Genomic DNA, 20,712 nt, shown 5'->3' with positions numbered 1-20,712 from the left:
ACAAATTCCGTCCCTGGAATGTCCCCAGATTTGCAAATCTGTCCCCAGGAAACATGGCAGCGGCAGCCTCCGCAGCCCGGAGCCAGCCTGGTATTGCAATTGGCTCTGGCTGGCTTCAGGAGCTGCTTGCTGCCCGCTGCTGTGGTGCCCGCCATTTTTCCTTGCTGGAACTTCCGGCGAGGAAAAATGGTGGTCACCCCGGCAGCGAGCAGCTCCTGAAGCCAGCCAGAACCAACTGCGCTATCAGGCTGGCTCCAGGCTGCTGGCTGCCGCTGTGACCACCACTGCCGAAGGGGAACCAGGAACGTCCGGCGGTACAGATCTCCTGCCCCCTTCCCCCTGTTTTGACTGATCAGGGGAGGCTCGGGAGTTGCGGGCAGGCAGCTGTTGCTCAGTTTTTTAAAAACTGTGCATTTATGTTTCACAGGGTGCAAAAGAAGGGCTTTGCATGTTTATACAATATGCATGTGTGCTTGGGACCAGGGTCTTTTGCCTCACCATCCCCACTACTGACTTCCTGTTGCTACTCAACTCCCCCCCCCCCCCAAAAAAAAGTGTCCCCAGATTCATTGAAAAAAATCTGGTAACCATACCTTAGGGGCCCCTGGAAACTGGACGTGAGTACAACAGCTCTCTCCCCATCCTGCAGTTTCCAGAAACCAGCATTTAGAGCCACAAGGCATCCGACAGTGGAAGTAGAACAGAGCCACCGGGGATGGTAGCTGTCGATAGCCTTGTCCTCCACAGATTTGTCTAATCCTCTTTTAAAGTTGTCCAATTTATTGGCCATCACTGCTTCCTGTGGCAGAGAGTTCTGTAGTTTACCTAAAAGGTAAAGGGACCCCTGACCATTAGGTCCAGTCGTAGCCAACTCTGGGGTTGCAGCACTCATCTCCCTTTATTGGCCGAGGGAGCCGGCGTACAGCTTCTGGGTCATGTGGCCAGCATGACTAAGCCACTTCTGGTGAACCAGAGTAGCGCACGGAAACACCGTTTACCTTTCCGCCGGAGTGGTACCTATTTATCTACTTGCACTTTGACGTGCTTTCAAACTGCTAGGTTGGCAGAAGCAGGGACCGAGCAACGGGAGCTCACCCCATCGCGGGGAATCGAACCACCGACCTTGTGATCGGCAAGTCCTAGGCTCTGTGGTTTAACCCACAGGGCCACCCATGTCCCGTAGTTTACCTAGACACACACATACTCTGACATGTATCATCATTCATTCACAGGAGAAGCAAGGACAGAAAGGCAGCTCCTCCTGGCATGTGTGTGGCTACTTGGCCAGCTTTCTCCTGCAGTTTCCAAATATGCTCAAATGCTTCCACCTCTTTTCGAAACTTTTTTTTTAAAGGACCAATTTGCATGGAAACTGCTGAGCATTTTCTATATTTCTTTCATACTGTTTGGGGCTGACAGGTTTAGTGAAAATAAGTTGAACATACTGGGGCGGAGAGAGAGAAATCCCTTTGAACTGTAACTACTCTTTCTCCAGGGTAGTAATTTTTGTAGAATTCTACTCCAGGGTGGGGATTCTCTAAAGTTATGATAGAACGGCGGGAAAAGCGTTAGGAGGGATAAAACAGCAGCCCCCCCTTCATCTTTCACATTTACATTTTTATCTCTGCCTACCATTTTCTCTCGTTAAATGTCAGCGCTTTAAATCCAGCGCTTACCTCATCTTGATTTTGGGCTTCGACTTAACCTTCAGTCCCACCTCCGCTGCCCCCCACAAATGCCAGCGGTGAATAATGAACAACAGCTTGGAGACTGGAAATGCAAGAGTTTGCATATGGAGGGGAGGGACAGGATGAGGTGAGGCGAGGACCTGCACAGGATAATGGGGAGCTGAAGGCAGGTGCCAAGAGCTCAGAGCTCAGCCTTTCCCAACCAGGTGCCCTCCCATTGGCAGGACTCATCCCAGCGCTGGGCAAAAACACTTGGGGCTGAAGTAGAGACAGTGTGGGGTATGGCCTGGGGGTGTGGCCTCCAGGAAGACCCAAAGGTCAGATGCAGAGGTTCCCCACCCCTAGCTTATATCAGCCATGACAATATTGCGTGTTGGCATGATGACATATAAAAGAAGAATACGAGTTTGGATTTGATATCCCGCTTTATCACTACCCTAAGGAGTCTCAAAGCGGCTAACATTCTCCTTTCCCTTCCTCCCCCCCAACAAACACTCTGTGAGGTGAGTGAGGCTGAGAGACTTCAGAGAAGTGTGACTAGCCCAAGGTCACCCAGCAGCTGCATGTGGAGGAGCGGGGAAGCAAACCCGGTTCGCCAGATTACGAGTCCACTGCTCTTAACCACTACACCACACCAGGCCAGTTCTTTGCAGTTTTTAAACCTCATTCAAATAGTATTCTAACCCCAGTTGCTTATGTCCTGGCTCCTGGCTCCAAACATGCAAGCAGATTCTCTTACTTGTTGGTAAGAAAGAGACTTTTATTCAGGCAAATATCAGCAGCAGACACAAGGCTCAGGAGTCGCAGCTCAGGGGTTCAAGAGAAGCACACGAAATTTGGAATTGGATGGAAACGATGAAGGTGACCCGAGAAGTTTTCCTGTGCTGCACGACAAGCTTTTTATGATGGGGCATGGAGCCGGGGGGGGGGGCAGCTGGGTACACTTGCCCTGAGCATCAGTGAGCTAAGCTAGTTGGGGTCCGTCCCCCCCCCCACCAGGGATCGGCTGCTTTTTTGTTTGAGTCCGTTTATTCTTAAGAGCAATGCTTTTTTTCTTGAAAAAAATGTTTAGGGGTACTCCCATTTTGGCTGCTCCCCTCTCCCTCGCTTCCTTCCTCTCCCCCAACCCCCATTTGAGGGGCTTGAGGTGGGGGCGGTGGCGCTGAGAGGATGAGCAATAACGTTCGTTGGCTTTCAAGAAGCTCTGTGAAATTACTGTTAGAAATATTGTTTAAAAAATATGATGTGATTAAGAGTATTTGAGTGCAATATAATATTGGGAAATGTGAGACGAGGATAAAAAATAAACGGAAAATTATCAGACAAGCTGAGGGAAGTTCTGGAAAAAAGGGTTTAAGTTAAAAATGGATGTATAATTTTGTAAAAATGTTTTTTTATGGAAAATCTAATAAAAAATATTTATTAAAAAAAAAAGAAGGTCCCGAATGATCGACCAGGAGGGAGATAACATGCCAGTTGGGCATGTGTCTCTGCCGGATTCCTACTCGCATGTAGGATGATCCTGACAGTGGATCCCCTCCCGTCTGGAAGGTAGCACTTGGTTCCAGGTGACAAGGCTGCACCCGCCAGTTCAGCCTCCTGTTCAGCCATTGACACTTCCAGTTCTGCCCCCACTGTTGACAACTCCAAGCTCTCCTGGGCCTCTTTGCGGGGTAAGAAATTCAGAAGACCTGGCATCCCTGCTCCCTCTTCCCAAAGTGACTGAGGTTGGAGTGGACAGGGCAGATCTGCCCTCCTCCAACTCAGGTTCCTATTATTCAGCTCCCTCCCCAATTTATTCTCTTCTTCCTGCATCAGAACCTGACAACCCAAACCCAAACATGCTTCAGAACGTTTGACAGGATAGTGCTTATTGGGGGTGGGATCCTTTATTGCTTTATTTCTGCGTGGCTATTTAAGATAGTTTTTCTGCCTGCTGCCCATATCATTTGCTTTTATGGGGTACTAATGTTTTCTTGTTGCATTTGCAAACACTCTCAAGAGGGCCTGATCTCAGTCAAAGGACCAGCCCCCTAAAGCAGAACAAACAAATGAATAAATCTATCTGTGCCACCGCACCTACTCCCCACCCACACACCCCAGTTAAAAGAAAGATACTAAAAGTCAGGACGATAATTCCTCCGTTGACTACTCTGGTTATTGCTTGTAATCTAGAGGAAATCAAATTAATTCTACACGAAGAACGACCTTTTTCTTAAGCAAGTGTAATTCCATATCTCTGGGGGTCTGGCTCACTCGTTGGCAAATTATCCAATTAAACACTTGTTCAAATCCGTTTTGGAGAAGATTGTCAGGGCTTGTAAATAAATAATTCGGGAAGAGGTTTTAATCTTCTGGGATGACCCCAAGTGGTACTGTCCCCAGGCCAAAAGATGGAATAAGAAGATGGAAAAAGTCACAGGATTTTTTGTGGACATGGGGTTCTTTTCCCCCTCAATGGGACCACTTTGAATGGAAAGGACACATTTTAGCAGAGGCAGTGAAAGGTCTGTAGTTAAATCTGCTGATGAACTTTCAGGGATGGCTGCAATGGAGGTTCTCATTGCAGGCCAGACTCTTGTATTTCTAAAAGAAAACATTGTTGTACGGATCTTAAAGAGGAGGAGGAGATGGAGGTAATGCATTCTTGCAAAGTTAAGGTATATTGCGTCTGAGACTGAGGAAATCTGCCAAGTTTTCATTTCTCATTTTCCCGGTCTTCAGTTCTCTACATTTGCTTGTGATTTGATTTGATTTTTTTTTTAAGTCCTCATGAAAATTCACCAGCTTTCTAAGAACACCTTTCCTAATATAAATTGTGCACATTATTTTCACTGGTACACAGTTTTTTATGCACACTTTCCCCAAGTATAGGCATTTTTATACACATTATGTGGCTGGAGAACTGCACTGCAAAACTGGGAGAATTGCGAATTTTCAAAAGATAGCTTTTTCGTTTCACTTGCAGGATTGTTTCAGAAAGTGCAAATTGAGCAGGTTCAACTTTCCATGCAGGCTGAATCAAATTTCTCCCCCATCCTAATTCCAGCCTTCCCCAGCATGGTGCCTACCAGATAATCTGGACTCCAAGAGCCTCATCCAATGTGGAATAGCAGGAGCTGTAGCCCAAACTCTCTGGGTGACCTATTCATTTCTCTATTACAATGGGGAAGAGTCTTAGGTCAGGGGTTCTTCATGCAGAAGATCCCAAGTTCAGTTCCTGCCATTTCTCCAGTTAGACAGATCAACTCACAGGTTACCTCCAGGTTGCCAGCATTTTGCAAGAGGGATTCAAGCACATACTGGAAATTTCCCCCCAGATTTAATGTCCTCTGACCTCTTAGCAGAAGGGCCATCATGCTAGGGTAAGGGTGAAAATGATGGTTGTGCAATACGAAATCCAGCACAACAGCTGTGCTATCAGAAGTATTGTAGGTCACAGCAATTTTCTAGGATTCTGTGCATATCTGAGCCTTCTCTTGTCCTCTCACTTGGTGATGCATAAGCGGTCACTCTACTCCTGACTGTCTCCTGAAATTATTTCAAATTTATGGGAAGAAAGCAGTGACTGGCATCTGAATCAGAATGAAGAAAGGAAGAAAGCCCTGCAAGATCTGCTTACCTGGACCATTTCCACCTGGCCTGGAGGGCCAGGACTTGATTGCCTAAAGCTCCAAAGTCTGCTTCTGTTGTTCTTGATATCTTGGGACCACTAAAGTGGTTTAGGGGCTGTTTTGGGGAAAAGATCTGAGTTGTGGAGATGCATTCTTCTTCTTCTTCTTCTTCTTCTTCTTCTTCTTCTTCTTCTTCTTCTTCTTCTTCTTCTTCACTATACACCTATATCATGTTCTTACCCCTTTTTTGTTGGAACTTATTGTGAATTATCAGAGGATTGTTAAATTTTATTGCACACTTGTTAATTTGAGACGTTTCCATTAGAGCTTTGTTCATATGGCTATACAAATTATGTTATGTCTTGCAACTGTTAGTGAATTATGTTAAATGCCCTGATGCTGCGAGGAGCTTTGAGCATAGCTTACTATGGAAAGGCAGTGTAGGAATAATGCTGATGAAATATAATGTGATATATGTTTATTTTCTGGGTGTCATTCAATGTTAGTCCTTCTCAGAGTAGACCCATTCAAGTTAATAGACATGACTAACTTGGGTTCATTGATTTCAATAGGTCCACTCACTCTGAGTACTATTTAGTAGTAGTAGTTATCATCATTATCAATATCATTATCATCATCATCCTATTTAGTTGAAGACAACCCTCTCCTCTTAGAAGCCTGTAATTAAAATGGACCCTTCTATTTCCATCCTTCCCAAAAGTGGCCTCTCATAACTAGAACATCTGAATACATTGTCTTTGGTAAAATCGTCATTGTGGAAGTCCATCTGCCAGACACTAGACGCATCAGAAGTTTTATAAACCCCCTGATGGATAATTACGTAGTTATTTGCCTAGGGTGAAAACAAATGTTTTAAAGATCTAAGAAGCTAAAGGTTAGTTTCTGCACAGAGGTGTTTGCTTGCTCAGTTGACTTACTAAAAAGGTAAAGGTACCCCTGCCCATACGGGCCAGTCGTGTCCGACTCTAGGGTTGTGCGCCCATCTCACTCAAGAGGCCGGGGGCCAGTGCTGTCTGGAGACACTTCCGGGTCATGTGGCCAGCGTGACAAAGCTGCATCTGGCGAGCCAGCGCAGCACATGGAAATGCCGTTTACCTTCCCACCAGTAAGGTAAAGGTAAAGGTACCCCTGCCCGTACGGGCCAGTCTTGACAGACTGTAGGGTTGTGCGCCCATCTCACTCAAGAGGCCGGGGGCCAGCGCTGTCCGGAGACACTTCCGGGTCACGTGGCCAGCGTGACATCGCTGCTCTGGCGAGCCAGAGCCGCACACGGAAACGCCGTTTACCTTCCCGCTAGTAAGCGGTCCCTATTTATCTACTTGCACCCGAGAGTGCTTTCGAACTGCTAGGTTGGCAGGCGCTGGAACCGAACAATGGGAGCGCACCCCGCCGCGGGGATTCGAACCGCCAACCTTTCAATCGGCAAGCCCTAGGCGCTGAGGCTTTTACCCACAGCGCCACCCGCGTCCCTTCCCACCAGTAAGCGGTCCCTATTTATCTACTTGCACCCGAGGGTGCTTTCAAACTGCTAGGTTGGCAGGCGCTGGGACCGAGCAACGGGAGCGCACCCCGCCGCGGGGATTCGAACCGCTGACCTTTCGATCGGCAAGTCCTAGGCACTGAGGCTTTAACCCACAGCACCACCCGCGTCCCCTCAGTTGACTTACTAGGAAAGGATTTTTACCCTTTGGGGGGAAATGGTGGGGGGGACCCTGCAGAACCAAACAACCTCTGAGGTTGATTCATTTTGTGTCAAGAGACCGGAAACAAAGAGGCAAGTCAGACGGCATGGAGTATAACTAGGGCCACTTTATTAAACTGCAACATCAAGATTTCTGAACTGCATTGGGAAAACCACATGCGGGAAATATTCAGTCCTCTATCGGGCTCCCAAGCCGGCAGTGATCAGGTAAGCCTAACTTGCAGGGTGACCAGGTAGTGTTAAACTATACCTCTTTGTCCCTGCCACACTTCTTGCAGGTCTTCCAAATCCACACACCTGCAACTCTCAGGGAGTGATGCGATCCTTTGAAGTAATCCACACCCTGCCCTGGGGGTCCCCAGGGCCCTTTATGCAAGTTTCTAGAACCACAATGTTCACCTGATAAGTGTCTCAGGGTGCCAACCTTTCCCCTTTCCAGAACACACACCTTGTTGTTGTTGTCGTTTAGTCGTGTCCAACTCTTCGTGACCCCATGGACCAGAGCACACCAGGCACTCCTGTCTTCCACTGCCTCCTGCAGTTTGATCAAACTCATGCTGGTAGCTTCGAGAACACTATCCAACCATCTCGTCCTCTGTCTTCCCCTTCTCGTTGTGCCCTCCATCTTTCCCAACATCAGGGTCTTTTCCAGGGAGTCTTCTCTTCTCATGAGGTGGCCAAAGTATTGGAGCCTCAGCTTCAGGATCTGTCCTTCCAGTGAGCACTCAGGGCTGATTTCCTTCAGAATGGATAGGTTTGATCTTCTTGCAGTCCATGGGACTCTCAAGAGTCTCCTCCATAATTCAAAAGCATCAATTCTTTGGCAATCAGCCTTCTTTATGGTCCAGCTCTCACTTCCATACATCACTACTGGGAAAACCATAGCTTTAACTATACGGACCTTTGTCAGCAAGGTGATGTCTCCACCTGCTAAGGACCAAATGCAACTAATCAAGCTAATTTTCGGGGGGGTCCACCAGCACTAACTGCACCATGTGGGTGGGTGGGAATAAGGTAAGGATATATTGGTTTAATAATCGAAGGATTGATAATCTGAATGTGACCAGTGTCAGAAGATTCAAGACAGAGAAAAAGTAGTTCTTTCATTCCATGCTACATCAGGCACATACTCTGTGCTCATCAGTCTACACTGAGTGGCAGCAGATCTCTTCGAACGTTCTTTCGGAACCCAAACATCTGATGGGATTTGGTTTTCAAATGTTTTGGAAGTCGAACGTACTTCTGGAACAGATTCTGCTCGACTTCCAAGGTACGACTGTATTGTTTGTTCATTTGGGCTCAGAAGCAACAGAAATTAAAAAGGAAAGCTGGACACACAAACACACACACACACACACAGAGAGAGAGAGAGAGAGAGAGAGAGAGAGAGAGAGAGAGAGAGAGATAGATAGAACAGAACACCCAGAAGCGGAATTTACAGCCCTCGCTCCTTGCCTAGGCAAGGGCCAATCTTGGCTCTGCACATGGTTAATTGAGGTTCAAATCCTCCTCCCAGCATGCCTCCAATTAATTAGTAACGAGGTTAATTTTCGTTTTCCATCAATTGCACTGTAAGCAAACCTCCCCTGTCCGTTCAGTGAAAGTGTGTGTGGGGGGGAGTGCATGAGGTGGGGGAAATGAGAAAACTAATCAATAAATACCGTGCCACAAATGAGGGGTCAGTGGGAAAGAGAACAAAATAAATCCCGGCTGGGAATTTGCACTGATAAAGATCGAAAGAACAAAAAATCCACTTGTCTGTAGGGGGTGGCCGGGGGGGGGGGGGGAGAGAGAGAAAGAAAGCTCTTAATTTGGCTGAATGACCAGCTGGCTTGGCTTTGTTTTCCAGCAACCTTAATTATCCTGCAAAGAACAAGGCTTGCTTATCAAGTCTGAAATGTGAATCGTGCTGCCGGTGCCAAGGAGATGCGAAAGGCCTGAGCACAACTTGCAATGCAGGAAGAAAGAAGAAATTGGGACCATTCCTGAGGCCAGTCGATGCGCTGGTTGAAGACCAGTAAGTTGGAAGATGCTGACAGTTTCAATACTCTACATTTAGCATTTTTCCAAACTCACATGCGGTCTGCAGTAATTTGGCATTTTTAAAAATCCCAATAAAATTAGTTGGTGTTTTAGTGCAAATTTCTCCTAAGCACATTTGGGTATGCAGTTTTGACCAATATACACATTTGTGTAAGCAATTTACTCTAATATAATGCATTTTTGTAAGAATATCAACTAATATATGTTTTTAATAATCATTCCCCCCACTAAATGCATTACATAGCTGGCAAAAATTCAGAGAAGTGTGAATTTCAAAGGATAGCTAGCTGGACTTTGGGTCAATGTATTAAAGACCTTTTTCAGCAAGCGATATCTGTATTGGATTTGAATTTTTTCTCCATGTGGAATTGTTTTCAATTGCTTTCATTATTGCTGTTTTCGTTATGAAATCACTTTGAGTTCTTTTGTGGGAAGCGATTCACCAATAAGGCATATACTGTAAATGCAATGTTTCTATATAGCATGGTTCTGAAAGGATAATACATTTGCAAAGCAAACATTTATATATTACAAGAGATAATGCAAGGGAGGGCGGGACCCTCAGCTCCATATAGCAGGGGAGAGAAGGAGGTGTTTGAAGCCGGAGAGGTAACAGGGTTTAGTGAGCCGGCAGAGTCTGTGGCAGAAGAAGCTAGGGCATCTCTCCCCACTGCTACGACAGGACCAGGAGAGTTATGAAGTGGGAGGACCCAAGACAGACATGCCGGCGTAGTCTCAAATTGCTTGGGAAGGACCTGGGGGAGAAGGAGACTTAGGTAGCTTTGGGGAACTTCAGCATCCACAACTGTCTCATAGGGGCAAGACCTACTGAGAAGAGCTGCTGTTCTCATTAGCCCTAGCACTCCTAAGCACACCTTGTTTCTTCTAATAAAGAGGTAACTTCGCTTATTCTGTGTGATTTAATGCTGGGTCGAGCCTTTCAATGGCCACATGAGGTATTAGATGGGACCAAAAGGGGGGGAAATGGGTGGAGGAACTGTCTACCTTTGCACAGTATAAATCAGAGGTTTATATGCACAGATCTCTCCCACCAGGCAAGAAAGTGGCTCCATTACACTTTGAGCACACATGCACTTCAGGCACACGTACCAACTCTGAAAGATGGTATAGAGGTGTGTGGTCTAGAGAAATCCCCCGAATAGGAAATAAATATGGTTCATAGTGCAATCCTTGGCATATCTAGCTCAAAGGCACCTGCCTCTAGAGAAATGTCTATAACATGGACGGAGAACCTCAGGTCTATGGACATGATGTGGCCCTCCACACCTCTCTACCTGGCCCTCAGAACTCTCTGCATGGCATACCTTCACTTGTCCTTGCTTCACAACCTCACAGTGAGTTTTTTTCATGGCAGGAATGAGTTGTTGAACTCTGATAAGGCTTCTTCCTTTTCACGATGGAGGGCTGGCTCACCTATTAGGCAAGATGAGGCGACCGCCTCAGGGGGAAGGATCCACAGAGGCAGCAGATCCCGATGTAAATCATTATTCCCCTGTGTTCCTGATGTACACCTTCATTCACCCCTTCTTCACTGGTGGGGAGAGAACCATTTAGTGGTTCGCCTCAGGTGCCAAAATGTCTTGGGCCGGCCCTGGAGAAAAGTGTGTGTGAGTGTGTGCAGTATCAGGCCTGCTGTACAAAGGGAGCATTTAAATTAAATCACTCCCCCCCCCACGTTTGTCTCTTGCTCTGCCCACCATTGGCATGTGGCCCCCGGAAGGTTGCCTAGAAGGGACTGTGGCCCTTGGGATGAAATAATGTTTCCCACCCATTCCAGATAGAATTGTAGTCCAAATGGGGTACTTTTTATTGGTAGTATAGCCTCCTCTTAGTAAAGGAACAAGAGATCTTGTCAATATGATGGGGAAAGAGACCTGCAGTTTCTATCTATGTACTCATCACTGTGCCAAGATGTCCTCCAATTTAAAACAATGGGCCATTTGTCCTAAACGCTCAAGTTGAGCAGGCCATCATAATTCAGCTCTATCTCCAGCAGCTGGAAGTGATTTATCTGAGCAAAACACACCTTTGCAGGCAGTAAATTTGACCTGAATGTCCCAACCTTGGTGTGTTTATCCACTGTTAATGCAGGAAGGTTGCAAACCATGTCAAGATTTTTCCCCCCCATTCTTTATCACCAGCCAACAATTCTGGTGGGGATCAACCGAGCGCCAGAACATCAACAGCTGCTGCCATCTGGTTCCACCTCTTGCATCTCAATAATCCTCAGGTATGAAGATAAAAGAGAGAGCAAACACTGGAGAGAAGGGCTGTGGAAGGCGAAGGGACAAAGCAGTCACAGCAAAACACCCATTTTGCTGTAAGGAAATGAAATAAAGTTAAAGCAGAAGGGTTTTTTTTTTTAATACCCAACTGCTTGCTGCCCTGGAGGTTAGGAAGATTTAACAACACATTATTATGATTAGCATTTATTATTTATTAAATTTGCAAGTTGTTTTTTCCTGCCCAGGGCAGTCCAAAGTGCCAAACAAACAATAAATCCCAAATAGATACATTAAAGGGACGTGGGTGGCACTGTGGGTTAAACCACAGAGCCTAGGATTTGCCGATCAGAAGGTCGGCGGTTCGAATCCCCGTGACGGGGTGAGCTCCCGTTGCTCGGTCCCTGCTCCTGCCAACCTAGCAGTTCAAAAGCACGTCAAAGTGCAAGTAGATAAATAGATACCACTCTGGCGGGAATATAAATGGTGTTTCCGCGCTGCTCTGGTTTGCTTAGTCATGCTGGCCACATGACCCGGAAGCTGTACGCCGGCTCCCTCGGCCAATAAAGCGAGGTGAGCGCCGCGACTGGACCTAATGGTCAGGGGTCCCTTTACCTTTACCTTTAGATACATTAAAATCAAGAGGAAATAAAAATACATTGCAAACACCCCATCCGCTTCTCAAAGGTTATAGAGTTTTTGACTGGCACCTGAAGGCAGGTAATGATGGTGCTATGAGAGCCTCTCTGCATTCTGCAAATGGGGAGCCACCTTCAACCACATCAAACAACCAGCACCCCAGAATGACTTGAGACAGGGGGCACAGCAGAGCATCGATCTGAAACAGAAACTGTGGCTCTGCTGATGCTGGGGAACTCCAACTCCCATCAGCCAGCACAGGCAGCAGGTCAAGGATGATGGGAGCTGTAGTCCAACAACATCTAGAGGGCTCCAGTATGCCCCATCTAAATCATGGGTGGGGAACCTACAGCCTGGAGGCCAAACGCTTCCCGCCTGTCCTCTTCATTTAGGACCACCCCCCCCCATGTATTTTCCACCCACCTTCAGTGTTTTTCACCTGGCTGGAATGTGTCCTTGAACTCTTATAATGTCTCTAGCTGGCCTGGAGGGAGGACAGAGGTGTGGGAGTTTGTGTGTATGGAAAAAAATACATTGGCTGCACTGCCCACTTTTGTCTCTCCTCACCCCTGGCATGTGGCCTCTAGAAGGCTGCCTGGAAGGAAATGTGGCCCCCCTCCAGGAAAGAAATAGTTTCCTAACACCCCTGATCTAAAGCTGCGTGTTCTCACTTCTTCACCTTCTGACACCCTGATTGCAGAGTTATCTTTTTCAATTCTATTCGGTAACCCAGCAGACAAGAAAAGAGTCTTGTGTTGTTCTTGTTTCTTTTTTAAAAAATAAAAGTGAAAATACAGCTATCAGAGAGAAATGCAATAGCATTTGGCACCATTAAGTGCCAAGGTGACATGCGAGTTCCTCTGAAATTGGCAGATTAAAGCCATGGCACAAACAGATCTTCAACCTTGACTAATGGTATAATAATTAACTGCTTGTCACTAGGCAACCACTTGGCTCCTATTATTCACCTCCCCAGAATTTTTTTTACTCAAATATTAATTATATCTCTCCCCCATATAGTCTATTTTTTTTCCTCTTTCCAAATAATAACATGTGTCAATATTTTTAATAAATGGGTCAAAGAGTAAGCTCCGGGCATAAAAAATCTTGGAAGATGATATCCCTTGTTCCAGCCAGCACAGTAATTTGGGGCCAAAGAACACACTAGAGAGAACGAGGGGCGTCCAATTGTCTTGTCCAATGAGCCACGGTCAAAAAGCCCGTTTATTAAACAACTCCCTCGCCTGCCCCACAATTACAGAGCCATCCTTGTAAGTGGTGTCATGAAAAAGAGGGATTTCATTTCACAGCCTTTAGAAACTGCTGAACAATGCCAAGTGTTCAATCTTTTCATGGTCTGTTCTTCCAGCGATCTGCACTATCCATTTAAAGCCGTATGAGGCCACTTTTAGGCAGCCATGGCTTCCTCCCGAAGAATACTGAGGACTGTCATCGCTTACGGTTGCTGAGATGAGTTAGGAGACTCCGTATTCCCCTCACAGAGCTACAATTCCCAGAGTGGTTTTACAGTCAAACACTCTTCTCTGAGGACTCTGGAAATTGTAGCTCTGTGAGAGGAATAGGGAGTTTCCTAACACATCAGTATTTTTTACACTGACCGGCAGTAGCTGGTTGTGAATAAGAAGGCAGCTGGGTGGGGGGTGGGGGTTATGCTGAGGTTATTGGGGCAGCTCCCAAATTGCCCATATTGGGATTAATCCACTGGGATTATGTTTGGACCAATCGTCTGAACGTGGAATTACATAAACTATACACAAGAGACAGATATCTTCCATAGTCTGACACACTTTTACACAATCTTCTGTATGGTGTGTTGTAGACTTTTGCATTCACAGAGTGGCAGGATCGGCCCGTCCATGAGGCGGACTGAGGCAGCCACCTTGGGTGGCAGGGTCTAAAGGGTGGTGGCACCCTGCCTGCCACTGTTGGAAAAATGAGGATAAGAGGCTATAGGAGTGACTTCCAGGTGCCTGCAAGATCTTCCATAACCCCTGTAAACAAGACTTTACAGGGCACAAACCACTCTGGTGGGCAGATGGCAGAAGAGGACATCTTCCCATTTCCCACCACTGGCTAGTAGAATCATACTGTAGAAGTCTAGACCTGGAGAGAGTCTTGTAAGCTGCCTGTTCCAACACCCCATTCAATTCTGGAAATCCAGAGTTAGAACATTCTCCGGCTAGCCTCTGCTTGCAGTCCTCTAGTCAACAAGAACTTACTACCTCACTAGGTAACGGGTTCCATCATCAAATTGCTCATGCTGTTAAGATCTTTATCCAAATGCTCAACTGAATTCCATAACTCCAGACTGCAAAGAGTACAGATGTGAAAATGGTCACATTTCTGTTCAATATGGTCTAGAACTGTGCTTGCACACTAAACAGTACTGGGGCAGTAAACGGTTTCTCTTACCATCGCCAATGGAAGAACACCAACTAGATCTTTCTGGCTTACGTAGATCTTGGAGATGCCAAGGTCAGATGTTCTGTCTCCTGGATACTCGACTTGCCACGTAATAAGTTGGGTGTCTGGCAATTCACTAAGATCTTCTATTTCAAAATCAATTTGCATGATCTCAGAGGGTGGAGCATTGGTGCTGAAGGAAGAGAGAGGAGGGGGAAACATCGTCAGTGTGCATGGTACATTGTGGTAAGAATTCACCTCTACACCACCTTGTTTGTTATCCAGGTGAGGAACAACCAGCTTTTGAATAAAGCACAGAACCAAGAAAACCATTTTCAAGTCCAGCTTCCAGATTTAGGAACCCAGCGCTTGTTATAGCTATTGCAATAGGACAGAGCTCACTCAACTCAATGTGTCAGTTGAGAAGGTCTGCCCCAAGGCACTTCAGAACAAAAGCTTATATAGTAGTTCAAACAAAGAGTCATAAAACATCCTCACATATGTCAGGAAATGTTACAGGTCATGAGAAGTAAAACACCCATGGCTCCATACTGGTATCTTCAACCCCACAATCACCTTGGAGTGGCCTCGATGTGCCCAGATCATTTGACCATTTTAGGTCTTGGACATTGCCCTGGCAACCTAGCCTTCAATGGGGGGGATAGAGCATCATAAAATCCTCTTCCTGGGTCTCAGATAGCTTCAAGGATAGCTGATTTACCCTACGGTGCTAAAACATCCTGCCATTTGTATCACTTTCAGGGATACACTTTAAGGAAAGATTGAATGCAACATAGGAGGGAGAACATACAAAAATCAAGCCTAATTCATTCTAAAAGGTTAAATGCAATCAAAGTGAAACACTGAAACATTATTAAAAGAATAAAAACATTCATCTGCGGTCTCTGCTTCTTATATCAACATGAAGTTAGGCTCCTGCCCCACGAAGACAGTCTGAACTTCCACAGCAGGGCCAGAATCAAGGGTCAACATGACCAGGCAACTACTAAGGGACGCTACCCTTACAGACCATAAAAGATCTGTTTATATTTGGGAACTGACTCCCTCCTCCCACCATTAGGCATGCGCTTACTCAGCTCAGGTTTCAAACTATGCCCACAGAATATTGGGCTAGCAAATTCTTTAACATGCCGATAAATGACTCTATTTGTGTATACGGATTAGGCCAGATCAAAGATATGGTGAGCTATCTTATTTATTGCTCTTTATATGAGAGCAATAGAAAGAGAGTCCTCCATTCACTTCAGAATTTCTTAGAAGGTCAGTTAGATGATTTCAGAACTAGTTGATTTCAGAACTACATGGTTGATGGTCCAGGCAGATATGTCTGTTAACTATAGAGTAGCTTTTCATGTGCTAGAAGTGAGAAATTTAATGGTCTACCTTTTTTAAAAAAAGCACTGTTGACTGCCACAGGGATTTTTTTTAAAAAAAATCTAAATGATTTGGAGAACTCTATACAGTGGTACCTCGGGTTACATACGCTTCAGGTTACAGACTCCGCTAACCCAGAAATAGTACCTCGGGTTAAGAACTTGGCTTCAGAATGAGAACAGAAATCGTGCTCTGGCGATGTGGCAGCAGCAGGAGGTCCCATTAGCTAAAGTGGTGCTTCAGGTTAAGAACAGTTTCAGGTTAAGAATGGACCTCTGGAACGAATTAAGTACTTAACCCGAGGTACCACTGTACTCAGAGCAGACCCACTGAAATTGGAGGCAATGACTAACTTGAGACCATTCATTTTAGTAGGTCTATTCCAAAGCTCCCATTCCCAGCAGGTTCACACTCCTGTCTCAGCGACGTCTACGCTGGCTTGGTCATGTGCACAGAATGGAAAATGGCAGGATCTCCAAAGACATGCTCTGTGGGGAGCTGGCTTCAGGCACCAGACCCATTGGCAGACCAACTCTACGCTGCAAGCATGACATGAAGGCTGGCAACATCAACCCCACCATGTGGGAATCCCCTGAACACAACACAGTGCCTGGAGACAGGCAGTGAGGTTGTGCATCCACAGCAAAGCTGGATGCCAAGCAGGGCAAATGAGGGGTGTGCGTTGGGGAGAGTTCTGGGGGCCAAAGCAAATATCTGAAGGGTTGCCATGTGGAAGATGGAGCAAGTTCGTTTTCTGCAGCTCCAGGAAGTAGGACCTGAAACAATGGATCCAGATTACAAGGAAGGAGATAGTAGCTAAACATGGAGAACTTTCTCATGGCAAGATCTGTTGAGATGTGGAACAGACTATCTTGGAAGGTGGTGGCTTCTCCTTCATTGGAGGAATCCAAGCAGAGGTTGGGTGGCCATCTGTCAGGGATTCTTTAGCTGTGATTCCCATATTGCAGGGAGTTGAACTAAATGACCATTAGTGTCCCATCCAAGCCTACAGTTCTGATTCTATGGAAGGTTGTTGACAGAGGACTGCCTTCAAAAGGGGGGAGGGAGCCTCCGACTTTGCTGAGCAGTAACATCTCGTCAGAGACTGGTGAGAGAGAAGCCTCAGGAGAAACGGAGGAAGAGGAAAGGAGGGGGGAAATGAGGCAAAGGCTCACAGAGGTTACTGCGAGCCCCAGCACCGCTCCCAGGCAGGCGGATAGGGAAACAGGCATTCAGCTTCCATCGCCTAGTTTTTACAAGGGAGTCAAATGTAAGGAAAAGAGGAGGAGACTGGGGGTGTCGAGGTTCTTATGCTGGGGGGGGGGGGACAGGAAGAACCCACTCTCAGAATCTGCTAGTGACTGAGGCAGACATGAACTTTGGACTTCCGCACTGTACAGGGACCCCTGACCATTAGGTCCAGTCGTGACCGACTCTGGGGTTGTGGCGCTCGTCTTGCTTTACTGGCCGAGGGAGCCGGCGTACAGCTTCCGGGTCATGTGGCCAGCATGACTAAGCTGCTTCTGGCGAACCAGAGCAGCACACGGCAATGCCGTTTACCTTCCCGCTGGAGCGGTACCTATTTATCTACTTGTACTTTAAGGTGCTTTTGAACTGCTAGGTTGGCAGGAGCAGGGACCGAGTGACGGGAGCTCACCCCGTCGAAGGGATTCGAACCGCCGACCTTCTGATCGGCAAGTCCTAGGCTCTGTGGTTTAACCCACAGCGCCACCCGCGTCCCTGCACTGTACATAGTTTGCACCTAATAAAACCTGTAAAAAGGCAGGTCGGAGTCCTGGCTGTTTACTCATGAGCAACCATACACATCCCTGACAGTTCTGTCTGGCCACAAGGCCTCAGGCTCCCTGCTCCTGCAATATATTGCCATATGATTGGGCTCTCAGCGGCAGCTTTGCTGCCTCCTTTTGCACCAACTGCAATTCCCAGACACTTTCCAGGTGTGATAGGAATTTTATGGTCTTAGATATATGATAATGTTAATAAGTGTACCAACCAAGCACATACATAGATCAGCACAGGAAGACCAACCTGGAACCATTTTGATTCCTAAACTGAGCAAATGTTTCCTCTGCAAGGTCAAAATGGAAAAGCCTTCCCATTGTCTTTTCCTTCACAAATCCTGTCTTAAGGGTATGTCTGTGTTTGAATAGGGTGTGAGCCTGTGACATGGCCCAGGAACTAAGTATTTATCATTACAAAAGACTGGCCAGGCTACCCAGGAAATCCAATCAAGTAACCTGCCAGACAGGAGATAAACAAGGACAGGAGAAAAACAATATTAAAATGTCTGTTTTAGACCGCCTTTTCTGTGATGTAGGTGTGATGTATCTGAGGGGTGGTCTTAGGTTACACCCCTTCTGTAATGTATGTATGATGTTTCTGGGGGTGGTCTTGATCCACAGAGTGGCAATTTCAAAAGTCTTTATAAGGCCTTGCACACCATTTTTCTAGGTCCCTCCTCTCTCCTGCAGGTGAGGGGAGCACCCTGTTGCAACAGATCAATAAAGGCCAAGCCTACAGGCTGCTGTTTTGCTCCAAGTTATCCTGGTTGGTGTCTTTGTTTTTTCTCCAAGGGAGCCCTCAGATTTTTCCGTTAACACAGGGGCTGCTCCATACAGCACGTTTCAGTAGCAGTCTAACCTGAAAGCAACGTATGAATATGCAACATTTTCATTTACTTTGAATTCTCGGCAGCTCAAGGGTTACCCGCCCAGCTCCACCAGCCAGTCCTGCTCATTTTCATATGTGTCCTTCGCGGGCGTGATGCTACAGAATCCTTTATAGCTCAAAAATGATTCACAACCAGAAGGGAATATGAATGCCATGAAAAAGGAGAGATTTAAGGCAGGGAAGCTACGTGAGCCTTAAAGGGCTTGATCTTGTAAACCTTTATAATAAAAACCAGCCACTGTGTAGGAAGCAGAGCTGTAAAGATTCAACAGTACATCCATGCCGAGGCGAACTCAACTCAACCGGCAACTTTTATAGGGAAGTCGGGGGGGGGGGGGACGGGCAGTGAAACGGGAGGAAGAGTTTGACAGGGAAGTTTTGCCTCCTCTGGCAACACTTTAGAAACGCCCGCCAATTACTGGGGTTTTACAGATCTCAGAGTTTGTGAGCCTGTAGCGCAGAGCTCTGAGCCAGATGGATGCGCCAGAGAGCATGAATTGGCAGTGACAGGAGATGGCCAAAGGAGGGATGAGATCAAGGAAGGAAGGAAAAAAATAATAATGCAAGTCTGTAATTAAAATTAAACGCACTCAAACAGACAGATGGGTTTGTGTGCATTTGGCAAGTCATTGCATGCAAGGGCAGAACCATGTCAGGTTTCAGTGGGTAGGATCCAATGCTAGTCCTACTCAGAGTAGGCCAGCTGGGACTGACTGTGGTCCATTGATATCAGTGGGTCTATTCTGAATAGGGCTGAGCTGTAGTCCAACTCAAAGTAGACCTACTGAGACTAATGGAGCCAAGATAGTTGCTGTCATTCATTTCAATAGGTCTATTCAGAGTTGGACTGACATTAGATATGACCCCGTGTTGGGAAGGTTTAAACCAGGGTTTCCTTCAAGGTTAATGGAGCTGTGCAGCTGTGAATAAAGATCTGGAGGTCAAAAGGGGTTCAAAAGGGGCCTGGGGTGGACAAAAAATTAATAATGCTCAGTGGTACCTTGGTTCTCGAATGGCTTAGTTATCGAACAAATCGGAACCCAAATGCTGCAAACCCAGAAGTATCGTATTTTTCGCTCTATAGGGCGCACCGGACCATAAGGCGCACCTAGGTTTTTTTGGGGGGGGAATAAAGAACTGCAGGCTGCTATCCGCAAGCCTTGGGAGCCCGGTGGGAACTCCCACCGCGCTCCAAAGGCTTGCGGATAGCTGCCTGTAGCCTGGAGAGCGAGAGGGGTCCGTGCGCACCGACCCCTCTCGCTCTCCAGGCTTCAGCGAAAGCCTGCATTCACTCCATAGGACGCACACACATTTCCCCTTCATTTTTGGAGGGGGAAAGTGCGTCCTATAGAGCAAAAATGCGGTAAGTGTTCCGGTTTGTGGGCATTTTTCGGAGCCGAACATCTGACGCAGTTTCTGATTGAGTGCAGAAAGCTCCTACAGCCAATCAGAAGCCACGCCTTGGCTTTTGAATAGTTTCGGGAGTTGAATGGACTTCCGGAACAGATTAAGTTTGAGAACCAAGGTACCACTGTATAGTGCATGAAAAAGAGATAAAAGTCTTGGTGCAGCAGACATGCTGGCGAACCTGGAATAAAGGAGTGGTGGAAAAGGAGAAAGAGGAGAGAGGAACTTATAATCTAAACAGCTTTACTGAGAGCTCTAGGAGTGATGGACGCATCAGGACTACTGTGTTTTAATTTAAGAATCTGTTTCTAAAATATTAGTCTAACAATGAATGATTTACTGCTATCCTAGTTTATACACACACACACACATTTTCTTTTTTCTTTTTCTTTTCTCTTTTTCTTCTCCTTTTTTCCTCTTCATTATAATTTTATTTTTCCTTATTAATTTTTGATTCTTCTTTTATTTACTTAATCTATTTGATGACTGTAAGTTTTGTATGCAACATACTTCAATAAAAAAATAATAAAATGGACTACTGTGAAGCCATGGGGCTATGAGATACCCCTGGGAGGAGACAGAGAATATTTTCGTTGGTAGGGAAATGCAGAGAAACCCTAACAACTCATTAACAAGCACAGGTGCATATTGACATAAGGAAGGTGCCCCAAATATATTGTTTTAGATACCAGGTTATACCAACTTTTTAATTATTATTTCAGTAAGCCTACTCAAGACATATAATTTCATTACCTATATTCATCGTATACTGATCTTATCTGTATTTGAGTGATAATTATTTTATGAACATTTGTTTTTGTTTTTTTAATTCTGCTGTGAATTTT

At 46.1% G+C, this 20,712-nt stretch overlaps 1 protein-coding gene across 2 annotated transcripts in view; it reads right to left on the bottom strand.

Moving 5' to 3' along the window:
• Window positions 1-20,712, bottom strand: part of LOC114586644 (transmembrane protein 132D-like) — a 455,854-nt gene that overhangs the window by 131,817 nt on the left and 303,325 nt on the right. For both annotated transcript variants that reach the window (XM_028710301.2, XM_077920813.1), the window contains one exon: window positions 14,384-14,567. In XM_028710301.2, coding sequence (XP_028566134.2) covers window positions 14,384-14,567 — 184 coding nt within the window. The remainder of the gene's footprint in view (window positions 1-14,383; window positions 14,568-20,712) is intronic.

The sequence above is a fragment of the Podarcis muralis genome, chromosome 16 (assembly GCF_964188315.1).
Source record: "Podarcis muralis chromosome 16, rPodMur119.hap1.1, whole genome shotgun sequence".
Taxonomy (NCBI): Eukaryota; Metazoa; Chordata; class Lepidosauria; order Squamata; family Lacertidae; genus Podarcis; species Podarcis muralis.
Note: the sequence above shows the minus strand (reverse complement) of the source record. Positions and strands in the feature narration are given on the sequence as shown.